Raw genomic sequence first — 13642 nt, 5'->3', positions numbered from 1 at the left:
ACACACACACACACACCTAAAAAATATATCAATGAAATGATCTAGTCCGTTTTCAGAAAAGGAAGACGCGCGCGCGCACACACACACACACACACACACACACACACACACATATATATATATATAGTTCAGTTTTTTATCATTCTTAATTATTAACTTTCTCGCGCCAAAGCTTTGACACAGAGAGGTCTGTGATGTGTATAAATAAGCGGTTGTCTTTTTCTGCGTTCGTGGGCTGCAGCTCCCACATGATGGTATCTACGAGTGGAGTTTTACTCGAGTGACCGTTTTTACCCCCGTCATTAGTCTTTTATGCATCGTCTGTTTTCTATTTTGGGGCAGCCCCGTCAGTGAACAGCAGTGGTTTGTATCATGCTTGTTGTTTTTTCAGTTCACTTTGATGCCACTTAAATTGATGGGTCTGGGTCATTGTCTGTTGAAAATGTTTGACCGTTTTGACCCAGACTTGCTTCAAGGTCACAGCGGTTTATTGCAAGGAAAGAACAGAGGAGAAGTCCTCTCTGTCCCGGTTCCCCCCATACACACACAGACATACACGCATGCGCGCACACACACGCACGCACACACACACGCACGCACGCACACACAAACACACACTCACACACACACACACACAGAGAAGATCAGCTATCAATAATGATAATAACTGGACATTTATCAGCGCTTTCCTCATTGCACAAAGTGCTTTACAATCCACACACACTCGCATTTGAAGCACACGTAGTCCTCAGCTCAAAATCATGCACAACAAACATATATATGCGCATACAAACTTGAACGTACAATACAAACATACTTAGATATATACATACATACACACATGCATGCTTTTGACGCATACAAAGTACAGGAAAGCGCTGATAAATGTCCAGTTATTATCATTATTATTATCATTATTATTATTATCTCACAGATAAACAAACGCATTGTTCGCACTTTTATTTTCAGCACACATACTATGTACACATACATCACAGATGAAAATACACACACAAAAAAGGCAACAAAATAACACAAGAGGTAAACTCACATTTTCACGTTAAACAATGGATTGCAAAAAACGTTTGGGGGAGAACAACCATAATTACATTTGATAACTCTTTCTGTGCAGCTATGTTTGTTTAAAGAAATTAAAATATCTCATATTCATTCATAATAAATGGCCTTATTGTTTTTTTCAAATTGACATGTTCTAGATTTCATAAATGCCTAGACAAGAGGGGTCTATTTAGTGACAATAAATATAGATAATGAATAAAGAAAGAAAGAAAAATGGATAAATGAATAAACCGATAGTAAAATAGCATAGTAACAGCATTCATTTTAATACTTTGAGTTATTGTGAAAGAGTAAATCACTATATGTTCTCAAAACAAAGTAATCAGTACGTGTTGATAAGGAAATGAAATGAACGATTATTTCAATCTCCTAGACATGAACAAAACTTGCCATACTGTGTAGAAAGGGAAAAGGGAAACAAGGATGGAGCACAACAAACTAAGGAAATGGACAGTATGTCGTTCAACACGTTCCAAAGGGAATGGTATAGTTTGTCTCATCCACACCACACATTAAGTAATGCATTAACTTGTCTTTTTTTTTAAAAAGTTATAATAAAAGGTCACTCATGTTACTTTTTCAGTTTTGCATAACCATTTGTCACACTAAAGTGTTTGGAATCACAACCTTCTTGTAATTTTCCAAATAAATAAATAGTAAACTTCAGAAATAAGATTCATAAATCAGCACTAAATAATACATGAATAAATAAGCAATTAAATCAGCAATAGATTAATTGATAAATTGAAAAAATGAGTACAAAAAAAATTCATCAAATCTTAAACAAAAAGACTGTTCATAAAATACGAAATCTTAATCAGGTACCCTTTTTTCAATTTCAAAGTTTCTGAAGATGAAAGAAAGAAAGCTTCATATAAAATGAAGAGAGAATAAATCCTCAGAAAATACGACAATAAAACAAGGAAGGAAATGACAATAAAGCCCAGAGGAATCCCCACGGACACAGGTCAACGTTTGGACCCTATAGAACTGGAGCCACGGCTGCGTGCTGACGACTTGGGTGTCTTTGGAGACTTGGGTTTGTCCAGGGAGTTGGTGTTCTTGTTCTTCTTGTCTCCCTTGACAGGGGCCGCTCCTGGCTTGGGCAGAGGCTGGATGGGCGATTTGGGTTTGTAGCGGGGCGGCTGACCTGAATGGTTTTGGCTCGGGATTAATGTGTATGTGCGTGCACATGCCCTGCATATTTTTCTTTAATTTTTGTGTATCTTTGCAGCATTGATTTTTTTTTTTTTAACATCTCATTTAGGATACTTGGCTAACCTTCAGGTTACTCTGAAAACCTTGAAGCTAAGTTTAATAATGAGGTGAAAGGATATCCATAGAGTATAATGCTTTGGTTTTCAAGAATTGTGCTTCCACTCTTTTGGTTGTTACAAGGAAATTATAACTGTATAGATATTGAGAGAGAGAAAAATTGTACCAGAAATGTTTACACTAATATACCAAGAGACATATCAACTGAGCTAAATATTCTTGGACTTTCTCTCTCCATTTCTTCCTCTCTCTCTCTCTCTCTCTCTCTCTCACACACACACACACACACACACACACACACACACACACACACACACACACACACTACCCAGGACAGCAGGGCGAGGCAGGCTGGTTTACACACACACACACACACACACACACACACACACACACACACACACACACTACCTAGGACAGCAGGGCGAGGCAAGCTGGATTACACACACACACACACACACACACACACACACACACACACACACACACACACACACACACACACACACACACACACACACACTCTACTACTACTCCTACCTAGGACAGCAGGGCGAGGCAGGCTGGTTTTCTGCAGTTTGATCTCCAGGTCCTGCTGTACGTCGTGTATCTCTGTGGCCAGGGATGTGCCTGCCGCCTGCATGTAGTCTGCCAGCAGGCCCTGGATCATCTCCCCCAGGGACTACAACAACCAGCCACCATTATCATCATCATACTACCACTACTAATAATAATAATAACTACTACTACTACTACTACTACCACTAATACTACTAGTAGTGGGCCTCCTTCGGTCATGGCTGAACATGGATAGAGTATATCCGACTTAATGTCTAATTGGGCTGTCTGTCTGGACCAAGCAGCATCGCCTGTGACTGTAGAGACCGATGCGAGAGAGACAGTCTCTGTCGCAGCGGTCACATGTGTAAGCTGATGCTGGTCTGTTGGCTGCCGTCCCTTTTTCTGCGAGCTCGCTTTTCTGCTGCAGCAGCTGACAGTTTGTCCTCACCAATCCGTAGCTGATTCTTGAGAGTGCTTCTCCAGTTGTTGCGGTCATCGGCAAGGTCCTCCCAGGACTCTGTGTTGATCTCAAGCGCCTTCATGTCACGTTTACAAACGTCTTTGTATCTCAGCTGTGGGCGGCCGATGCTTCTCTGCACTGTGGCGAGCTCTCCATAAAGGATGTCTTTTGGGATGCGACCATCTTCCATGCGGCGAACGTGGCCCAGCCAGCGCAGCCTACGCTGTCTCAGCATGGTATACATGGTCGGAAGGCCAGCGCGAGTCTGGCTGAGACATCTTGCTGACGTCAATGCGAGAGTTACCTTGTTTCTTTGTGCAGTGGAATTTCTTTGGTTGCAGTCTGATCTTGCAGCATACCAGAGAGTGGTCCGTGTCGAAGTCTGCACTGTGGTAAGAGCGAGTGTGGAGAAGGTTTTTGATGGCAGCTCGTCTTACTAGGATCAGATCCAGTTGGTGCCTGACGAGAGTGACATAGCCTTCGGAGGTGTTGAGGCGAAGAGTCAGGAGTCGTTCTGAACCGCCGCTGCCTGGTTCGATCATGTTCAGCAGGCTGTTCTCAGACTGCAAAGCCTACTCCGTACTCTCTTGGGGCATCAGAGCTCTTTCCTTGCCAGAAGAAGGTGTAGTCCCTCTCCTTTAGTGTTCCTGAGTCAGCCAGCCGTGTTTCCTGGAGAGTGGCAATGTCCACATTTAGTCTCTTCAGCTCAATGTTTATGACGGCCGTCTTTCTGGCGTCACTGATGTCTTGCAGATCTTGGGAGAGCCTAAGCATGATTGTCCGGACATTCCAACAGACCAGTTTCATTGTTGATCCGTTTCTTGAAGTTTTCCTCATGCCTGGTGCGGAAATTAACGACCTGCTTGTCGGATATGCTCCTAATCTTCATACACCCACAGATGAAGGCAGGTCGTGGCAGGACAGCATCTAACTGGCTGGGGGCTGCCCAGCTTGGGCGGGCGGTAGCTGTCCAGTGGGACGCGAAGGTCCCTCCCACCGTCAAAAACAGCCCCTGGCGTCGGCTCTACGCCAATTGAGCGCTAACTTATAACCGGTTAATGTTGCTTCACGTGTTGTTCCGACGCTAGTGCTAGTAGCGAAGCTGGAGTGTCCTCTCCAGGCTGTAGGTGCAAGGTGTTTGTGGATGGATGGACGGATATAAGCCTGGGCAATGTAATATGGAAGACAGGCTGTTGCCCATGCAGCTTGTCCCCCCTCTTCACCTCGCTGACAGATCCAAAGGAAAAGCATGTGACAAAGTTTGCCATCCAACCGCCTTAGGGGCCCCACACCGGATTTTCTGTCAGGGTTTACTCCCTTAGCTAGGTGGCCGCAGGTAGCTCTCCACAGCTGGCGCCCTTTGATGGGTCATTTAATTCCACCAGGGTGTCTAGCCACCCTCCTCACCATCCTCCTGAGAGGACTGGTGGGGGTTCTGGTTTAGTCGCCAGCAATTCGACCCTGTGACAGGTAGTACTGGGATCCAGGTTACCAGCAGCAGATATATCTATCTGACCTGACTACATACTACTACTACTACTACTACTACTAATAATAATAATACCAAGAAGAAGAATAGAAATGATAGGACTAAGAAAACCTCTTCATTCGTGTGTGTGTGTGTGTTGCATTCAAGCTTGTGCATGCATCTGTCTATGTGTTTAAACATGTGCATAGTGTACATGTGTGGTGTTGAAGCCTGTATGCAGTCGTGTTTGTGTATGACTGGTGGAATAGCAACAGGTACAGAGCTGTGGACGTTTTATCTGAGGGTCTTGGTTTTCAAGGTATAATCCTGCTATTGGCACCTCATGGATGATGGGTGAAAACTTTTTCCCCGCTGTCTACCAGGTCAACAGATGGGCAGACCTGCTGGTGTCTTACTCCCCTTGGTGTATGACACATGCAGAATATTAAATACACTTATTAGAAATTTCTTATTCCATGTCTGTGTTCAGTGGGATATGAAAACTTACATACCAAGCATGCACACTCCCGAAAATGGAGTATGACTGCCTTACTGGTGGGGTAAAAATGGTGATGTACACCCAGTCATACATGAAAGTGAAGGTGTGAGATGCAGATCAGGAAAAGAATGTTTGGTGCACAGTTATGTGTGTATGTTTATGTTCATTACCTTTAGAACTGAAGGGGTGCATTTCACAACAGAATTAATATAACAGATCACAAATGCAAAAAAAAAAAAAAAACGTGACTGCATGGTTGTGTGTGTATGATTATGACCTTAGCAACTGAAGGATTGCATTCCAGAGCAGAACATAAACAATATTAACTATTTCCTATCGCCACCACGTCATTGCCAACAAAAGAGAAAGCGGCACAGCAGACCTGTTTGGTGAAGGGGGTTTCGGAGTGGTCCACCTTGGAGCTGAGGGCCCCTCTCCTGTCAGCCATCTGCCCCTCCATCTGCTCCCTGTGCTGCAGATGGCGCGTGACCAGCTGCTCCTCCTCCTGCTGAAGGCCCTGCAGCTGCTGCTCGTAGCGCCACACTGCCACCTCCTTGGCCTCTGCCATGGACAGTGGGGGCACCGGGGGTTGCACCTCCAGATTGATCTGGACGTTACACAGGTAAAAGGCCCCATGGCGCTTGAAGGTCAAACACGCACATTAAAGATCCAGTGGTGGGTTGCATGGGTGAACTTACCAGCGTTGAGTTTGCCTATCATTCAGAAACCTTCTTAACTCAGGGTAAATTCCATGTACTTTGGAACATTCTTAACTCTAAGCAAACTTAGCGCAGCAAAGATTGCCTCATGCAACCCGGCCCTGTAATCTATGTCAGCGTTCAGTGGGTTATGGAAAAAAAAAAAACATACCCAGCATGCACAGCTCCAAAAACGGAGCATGGCTGCCTAAATGGCAGGGTAACAATGGTCATACCCATAAATCCTACTCGTCCATACAAGTGAACGTAGGAGTTGCAGTTTGCGAAATGGGACAATTCCATACCTTTCATTTTTTTCCCCCTTCATTTTACTTTGTTTTGGTATTAAGACACACACTATGGTCAAGAACCCCCCGTTCTAACTTTCTATTTAAGATTGTTGATGTCCTGGAGACAGGTCACATGGATGACAATATTCCATACATTTCATTTTACCCCCATGATTTTACTTTATTTTGGTATTAAGACACATTTTACTTTGTTTTGGTATTAAGACACACATTTTACTTATAAGAACCCCCTGGATCCCAGCCACTTTTTTTTTTTTTTTTTTTTTTTTTTTAAGTGATCCCAGCTGCAGGGATTCTAGAATTACAGTAATCAGTCACTCCAACCCATCAGGTCAAGTTTAGGTCTTTGTGAAGAATTGCAGATGAAGTGATAATTATATCCCTAAAATTACTGTGCAAAGAAGAAATGCTGTTGGCAGGTGGAATTATTTTTTGTATGTTTTTTTTTTTTTAAATAGAAACACAAGTAATCTTTGGTTCTGATTTTAAAATACAGAACTTGTAAAATACTTGCAAAAATAGCCAAATGGTTAAAGCATTGAACTTTTAGTGTGAGGGTCCTGGGTTCGAATCTCAGTGACGGCGCCTGGTGGGTAAAGGGTGGAGATTTTTCCAATCTCCCAGGTCAATATATGTGCAGACCTGCTAGTGCCTGATCCCCCTTCGTGTGTATATGCACGCAGAAGAACAAATACACACGTTAAAGAACCTGAAACCCATGTCAGCATTTGGTGGGTTATGGAAACAAGAACATACCCAGCAAGCACACCCCCGAAAACGGAGTTTGGCTGTCTACATGGCGGGGTGAATAAAAACAAAATGGTCACTGTCTGAGTGTGTATGTCTACGTGCCTGAAATCTGACTGAATGACACAGGAAACAAATGATGAGCCCCCAGTGGCAGCCGTCAGTCGGCTCTACCCAGGTAGGCAGCCTGTTGTGCAAATGACCCCGTGTTTGTAAAGCGCTTAGAGCTTGGTCTCTGACTGAGGATAGGCACTAGATAAGTATTCATATCAATCAGTCAATCAATCAAAAACATTTCTGCACACATGTGCACAAAACAACTGCATGGATGTCATACAAACATGTGCATACACACCATTAAAAATAATAATGATTGAAAAAATGTTTTTAATATATATATATACAGATATATATATATAGAGAGAGAGAGAGAGAGAGAACAAACATTGCAACTGAACTACACTCATCCACACACTACACAGATCAAACAACACACAAACGCCAAACTGCAAACATATTTGCATGCTTCCACACACTTAATTACACACACACACAAACATACATACACACGCACATTCACACACACACACACACACACACACACACACAGAGAGAGAGAGAGAGAGAGAAAACTGACCTCCGGAACGTTCTGTGAGCGAGAGTGGGACAGGACATACTTGTAGAGCTGGAAGTGGGAAAAGAAGGTGGAGAAGAGAAAGTCCGTGTACACCTTGTAGTTCCTCTCCCCCAGTGCAAGCAGAAGATTAGGGGACTGTGCTTGGTACAGCTGTACTGCATCCGTGATGTGATTGTCTGGGCCAGACGATACATTGTTTGAGGGACTGTGCTTGGTGCATCCATGATGTGTTTGTCTGGTTTACAGAATAAATGGTTTGCTTGGGGGACTGTGCTTGGTACAGCCGTACTGCATGTGTGAAGTGTTTGTCTGAACTACACAGTAAACTGTTTGATTGGGGGACGTTGCTTGGTACAGCTGTACTGCATGTGTGATGTGTTTGTCTGAACTACACAGTAAATTGTTTGATTGGGGGACGGTGCTTGGTACAGCTGTACTGCATGTGTGATGTGTTTGTCTGGTCCACACGATAAATGGTTTGATTAGGGGACTGTGCTTGGTACAGCCGTACTGCATGTGATGTGTTTGTCTGGTCCACATGATAAATGTGCACCTCCATGTCAGCCACCAAAAAGAAGAAATTTGAGGCTTTGCTCCCTAACCCTATGTTCACCTCCAACAGTGCCCCTCCCTCTTTTGATCCCCACTTGGTAGTGACCATCCCAGCTGATCTGGAGTTGCCTGAAGACCAGCGTAAAGTGTTGGCCAGGGGCCTGAAGTTCGTGCCACTCAAGCCCACTACCAACCAGGCCTGCACCCTATTCCTGTGCCAGCGCTTCTTCAGGAGGCTGCGCCTGGCTGCTCATTTTGCCCAGGCCTCTGCCAGCTCCTCCTTCGACAGAGGATACAGACATCGCCAGTCTCTTTTCTAGACCCCCTAGCTCTTGGACCCCTAAACCAGGTGCCTTTCCTGCCTTGGATTTTTATATTGACACTTGCATGAGGCAGATCAACCAGCTGCAGCCTAAGCCTCTACGACGATCCAACTTGATCCCTGGTGAGGAGAAAGCCCTGCAGGAGCTGAAGGACAGAAGAGACATCGTCATCAAACCTGCTGACAAGGGTGGTGCAGTGGTCGTGTGGCGCAGAGACCTCTACCTCCAAGAAGCCAGGTCTCAGCTGTCCAACACCACCTTCTACGGCCCTATCGCCAGAGACACCACCAAGGCTGACAATGCGCTCATCCGTAAGACCATCAAGACGGCAGTTGATAACAGTCATCTTCCGTTTGAAGCCTACCATGCTATCATGAAGGAGCCTCGTGAGTCCCTCCTTTACCTCCTCCCCAAAATACACAAGGTCAACAATCCTGGACGACCTATCGTTTCGGCCTGTGCTTGCCCCACTGCCCTTATTTCCGCTTTCCTCGACTCCGTGTTCCAGCCATTGGTGGCTGCCTTACCTACCTACATGAAGGACACCAATCACACCCTGAACCTCCTGAACGACTTCTCCTTCCCTGCTGACTGCACTGAGAGGCATGTGTTTACCATGGACATTGTGTCTCTTTACACAAACATCCCCCATCAGGAAGGCATGCTGGCTGTCAAACACTTTCTACCCAAGAGCTCTCTCCGCCTCCATTTTCCTACCATCCTGCGTTTGACTGAACTTGTTCTGACCCTCAACTCCTTCTCTTTCGACCAGGACCACTTCCAGCAGCAGAGCGGCGTTGCCATGGGCACTAAAATGGGTCCCAGCTTTGCCTGTTTGTTTGTGGGCTTCATTGAGGAGCAGGCCTTCAGACAGTACAAAGGTGTCAGACCAGCCTTCTACAAGCGCTTCATCGATGACTGCCTTGGCATAGCCACCAGGCCCCGTAGATTCCCTCCAGGCCTTCATCGACTTCATGTCAAACTTTCACCCTGTCTTAAAATTTACCCACACCGTCTCCAGCTCCTCCGTCCCGTTCTTGGACATCCTTGTCACCATCCACCCCACCTGCAATTTTCTGACCACAAGTGTCTTCTATAAGGAGACTGACTCACATTCGTACCTCTTGTACTCCTCCAGTCACCCCCAGGCCTGCAAAAACAGCATTCCCTTCTCCCAGTTCCTTCGGCTCAGACGCATCTGTAGTGACGAGCTGGATTTTGAACATCAGGCTGAGAGGATGGTTGGCTTTTTTCTAGCCAGACAGTACCCTGAGGCCTTGATCCAGAGAGGCCTTGATAAGGCCCGTGCCATCCCCCGTTCCCAGGCACTGATGCCCCGAGAACACACAGAAAAGGATGAGCGTATTGCAGCTGTCCTGACCTTTCACCCCCACAACCTCCCTGTACGCAGCATCCTTCTCAACAATTTCCACCTTCTTAAGTCTGACACCCGCTTGAGTGAGATATTTCCCCGCCCACCCCTCATTGCCTTCAAGAGAGATACCAACCTAAGGGACCACTTGGTGCGAGCTGCTGTTTGTAGATCTGGGCCCCCTCTCCCTCCTGGTACCAGTCCCTGTGGCCGGAAGGGGTGCAAAACATGCCCCTTCGTGGATACTTCCACCACCCTCACGGGTCCCACTGGAAAATTCAGTCAGGACGCACTTCGACTGCCAGTCCGAGAACCTAGTGTATATCCTCACTTGCACCCTTTGTGCCAAAAAGTACACTGGTGAAACCTACCGCAGCCTGAACGAGCGCTTCACTGAACACCTGCGCTCCATGCGCCTTGGCTATAGTAACCCAGTGGGCACCCATTTCAACAGCCCCCTTCACAGTTTTGCCCATGCGAGGATCGCTGCTGTCTGGCAGAACCAGTCCACTGGCCTGTACCGGCGCTTCATGGAGTCCACTGTGATTGCCCGCCTTGGTACCCTCGCCCCAGCTGGACTCGACACCAAAGAGTGATGGCAGCGGTCTTCCAGGCATTCTCTGACCCCTTTCTGATCCTTGCCCTCTTTCTCTTTTCCTCTATTTATCCACCACCACTCATCCCGTTTTTTGTATATATACTTTTTTATTTTATTTTATTGTATTTATCTATTTATATATTCCTCTGTGTGTGTGTGTGGTTTGTTTTGTTTTCCTCTGTGTATGCGGTGTGTTGTGGTGTGTGTGTGTATGTGTGTGTGGTTGTTGTTGTTTTGCTGTTGTTTTAATTTATTTATTTACTTTTGTTTCTATTTATTTATTTATCTATTTATCATTTTTTATTTATTTATTTATTTATTTCTATTTTTATTTTTTCAATTATATATGTGTGTGCGTGTATATGTCCATGTATGTATGCATATGTGTACATATATATATATTTTTTTTTTTTTTTAATTCTTTTATCTATTTATTTATTTAATTATTATCATTACTATTTATTTTATATATTTTTTTTAAAATCTTTTTTTTTTTCTTTCACTTATTATTTTACTTCCTTGTTAATATGTCCCTAACACTAACAGTCTCTTCCACCCCCTTCCCCCACTCCTGCCCTCTCACCCCCTGCCCATCTTCCCTCACCCTTCCCTTTCAGAACCCTTTCTTTCCCTCATACATTCACACTGACAGTTCTACTCACCCTGCTTTGTGTCCTTTCCTGTGACTTCTCATCACTTTCCTTTCCTGAACTTTACTCTCTCTCCCTCTCTGTCTGTACCTTTCTGTCTGTCACTCACTCATTTCATTTGCCTGAAGAAGAGCTTGTGGCTCGACATGTCGCCTCTTTTATCCCAAGTAAGTCGACTTTTACCAAGATTTTTTTTAGTCTACCTCCCACTGATAAATGGTTTGATTAGGGGACTGTGCTTGGTACAGCTGTACTGCATGTGTGATGTGTTTGTCTGGTCCACATGATAAACGGTTTGTTGGTTTCAGCCATGCCTTTCACAGCTGGGATCCATTTCACTTGGTCATGTTGCCCATGATTATCATTATTACCTTATAGTCACTGATCATCTAATCATGAGCTACTGTTTTGTACATCTGCGTGGAAGGCTTTCATGACCCTGACCTGTGTGTTAGGTTTATGTGAAGGTCAGGATTCTTCTTTCTTTTTTCTTTTTTTTCTTTTTTTTTTTAAGAGGATGTGGTGGTGAGGCACACATTGGTTAGTCCACATGTTTTGAAGCCCCCATGAAACAGAAACTCAAAGTATCATCACTATGTCCTCATCCTACTTGTCATCAGCAGTATAATAATTACAGTGAAGTCCTGAAGGATAGTCCAGTTTAGCATATATACTGTCTTATCTTCTATTAGATAACTGATATACAACTGCTGTTAGCTGCTTAAAGATATGAATTCTGTTCTCAAGTTTAGTTCTCAGTCAGACTTTGATATCTAAGCAATGGAATCCCTTTTTCTTTTCTCATTATTAAAGTCTGCAAGAACACGAGCATGAAATCTAATCCTTAGTCCATGAAGATTTGGCAGTCTCTTGGGGGGCAAGGGGGGAGACAGTTTGGAAAAAATGTGTGGATTTGGGTCAATACATGATAGTTTACGAGAGAAAGAAGAGAAGGTGCACAGATTTGGGTCAACAACACAACTCCATACCGGTAGCAGTGGCCAGGAACTCGGCAGCAAACTGAAGCAGGCTGCAGACCTGATCCCAGGGGAAGCCCTTGTCCGCGGCAAACCTGAGGTGGTCGTAGAAGAAGTCGACACGGATGGCGCGATCCATGTTGCCCTCGTCATCGTAGGGCCCTAGATCCAGCAGCTGGGCCAGTCGACACCGCCCTTCATGGTCCTGTCACACACCGCACACATTGTCCCTGAAAAGTGGCTTCCTCTTTCTCCCCCTCCTGTGGTGGAGACGGAAGCCTATACATTGATGTTTTTTCCCTTCATTTCTCTAATATGGTTCCCCCACACCCACACCCACCTTCCCCCATCCCTGCTGAAGAGGATGGAAAGCTTTCTGTTATTTTATGTTTATGTTATATGGTTCCACCTCATAAGGAGGGCAAGCTTTTTTCTTTTCTTTTTTTTTCGGTGGGGGTGGGGGGGCATTGGTTGGTTGGTTGGGTGGTTTGTTTTTCTGTGTTACCATACTATGGTCTTCTGTTCCTCTCCCCCAGTAACAGAGATGGAAAGCTTTCCATCTTTTTTTTTTCCCCCCCTTTGTTTTCAAACAAGCCCCATTTCTCCTCCCTTCATAATAGGGTTGGAAAGTTTTCTGTCTTTTATCTTTCCTTGTGTCTAGTAGATACAGGGCAGATATTGGAGTGTCAGGTTGATAGACTTCCCACAGTTGTGCGTGGAATGTGTTTGTGTGCACAGTGTATGGGTGTGTGTAGGTGTGTGTGCGCTGGGTTTCCTTTACATTAGAGCCACTTTATTTTAGAAAATTTAGAGAGAGAGAGAGAGTGTGTGTGTAAGGTATCTGTTTGAATACAGGTTTGTTTTGCTGTCTGTCTGTTTGACTCTCCCTCTGTTTCTGTCTGTTAGATTTTCTGTGTTTCTCTCCCCAACAACATTGTTGATTGTATGTTGAAGCCTTCATCATTTGGGATTGTGGGCATTTTTCAGAAGTGATAACTGAATGAAAAGAAACACTGCTTTTTTTCCACAGAAATAAAAAATTCTAATCCTCTCTTTCTCTGTCTCACACTCTGTCTGTCTGTCTGTCTGTCTGTCTCTCTCTCTCTCTCTCTCTCTCTCTCTCTCTCTCTCTCTCTCTCTCACACACACACACACACACACACACACACACACACACACACACACACACAACTTAACAATATTGAAACCCTACAGCAAACGAAATAGACTGGAAAGAGTGACTTCTAAAATGTGAATACGCAAACGTCATTCACTGAACATTAGTGTTAAACTGCTGGGTTTAAAACACGACACTCACTCACCGGACAAGATGCAATTTGTTTGGCTTCGGGTTCTCCTATGGCGGCCATCTTTGTTGCTACCACGCTCGGCCGATCGTTTCCGAAACGTCTTCGCCACTTTCCGTATTGGTCA

The 13642-nt window shown here is 44.7% G+C and overlaps 1 protein-coding gene across 1 annotated transcript; it reads right to left on the bottom strand.

Annotated features, from left to right (window-relative positions):
* Positions 1 to 945: 945 nt before the first annotated feature.
* On the bottom strand, positions 946 to 13641 carry LOC143280197 (uncharacterized protein C8orf74 homolog). Its single transcript, XM_076584805.1, has 6 exons — positions 13531 to 13641; positions 12221 to 12413; positions 7737 to 7912; positions 5726 to 5950; positions 2896 to 3037; positions 946 to 2230 (listed from the first exon to the last, which is right to left on the bottom strand). Exons 1-6 carry the CDS (start codon positions 13576 to 13578, stop codon positions 2049 to 2051), a joined length of 966 nt encoding a protein of 321 aa, XP_076440920.1. The 5' UTR covers positions 13579 to 13641; the 3' UTR covers positions 946 to 2048.
* Position 13642: the final 1 nt, after the last annotated feature.

The sequence above is a fragment of the Babylonia areolata genome, chromosome 3 (assembly GCF_041734735.1).
Source record: "Babylonia areolata isolate BAREFJ2019XMU chromosome 3, ASM4173473v1, whole genome shotgun sequence".
Lineage (NCBI taxonomy): Eukaryota > Metazoa > Mollusca > Gastropoda > Neogastropoda > Buccinidae > Babylonia > Babylonia areolata.
Note: the sequence above shows the minus strand (reverse complement) of the source record. Positions and strands in the feature narration are given on the sequence as shown.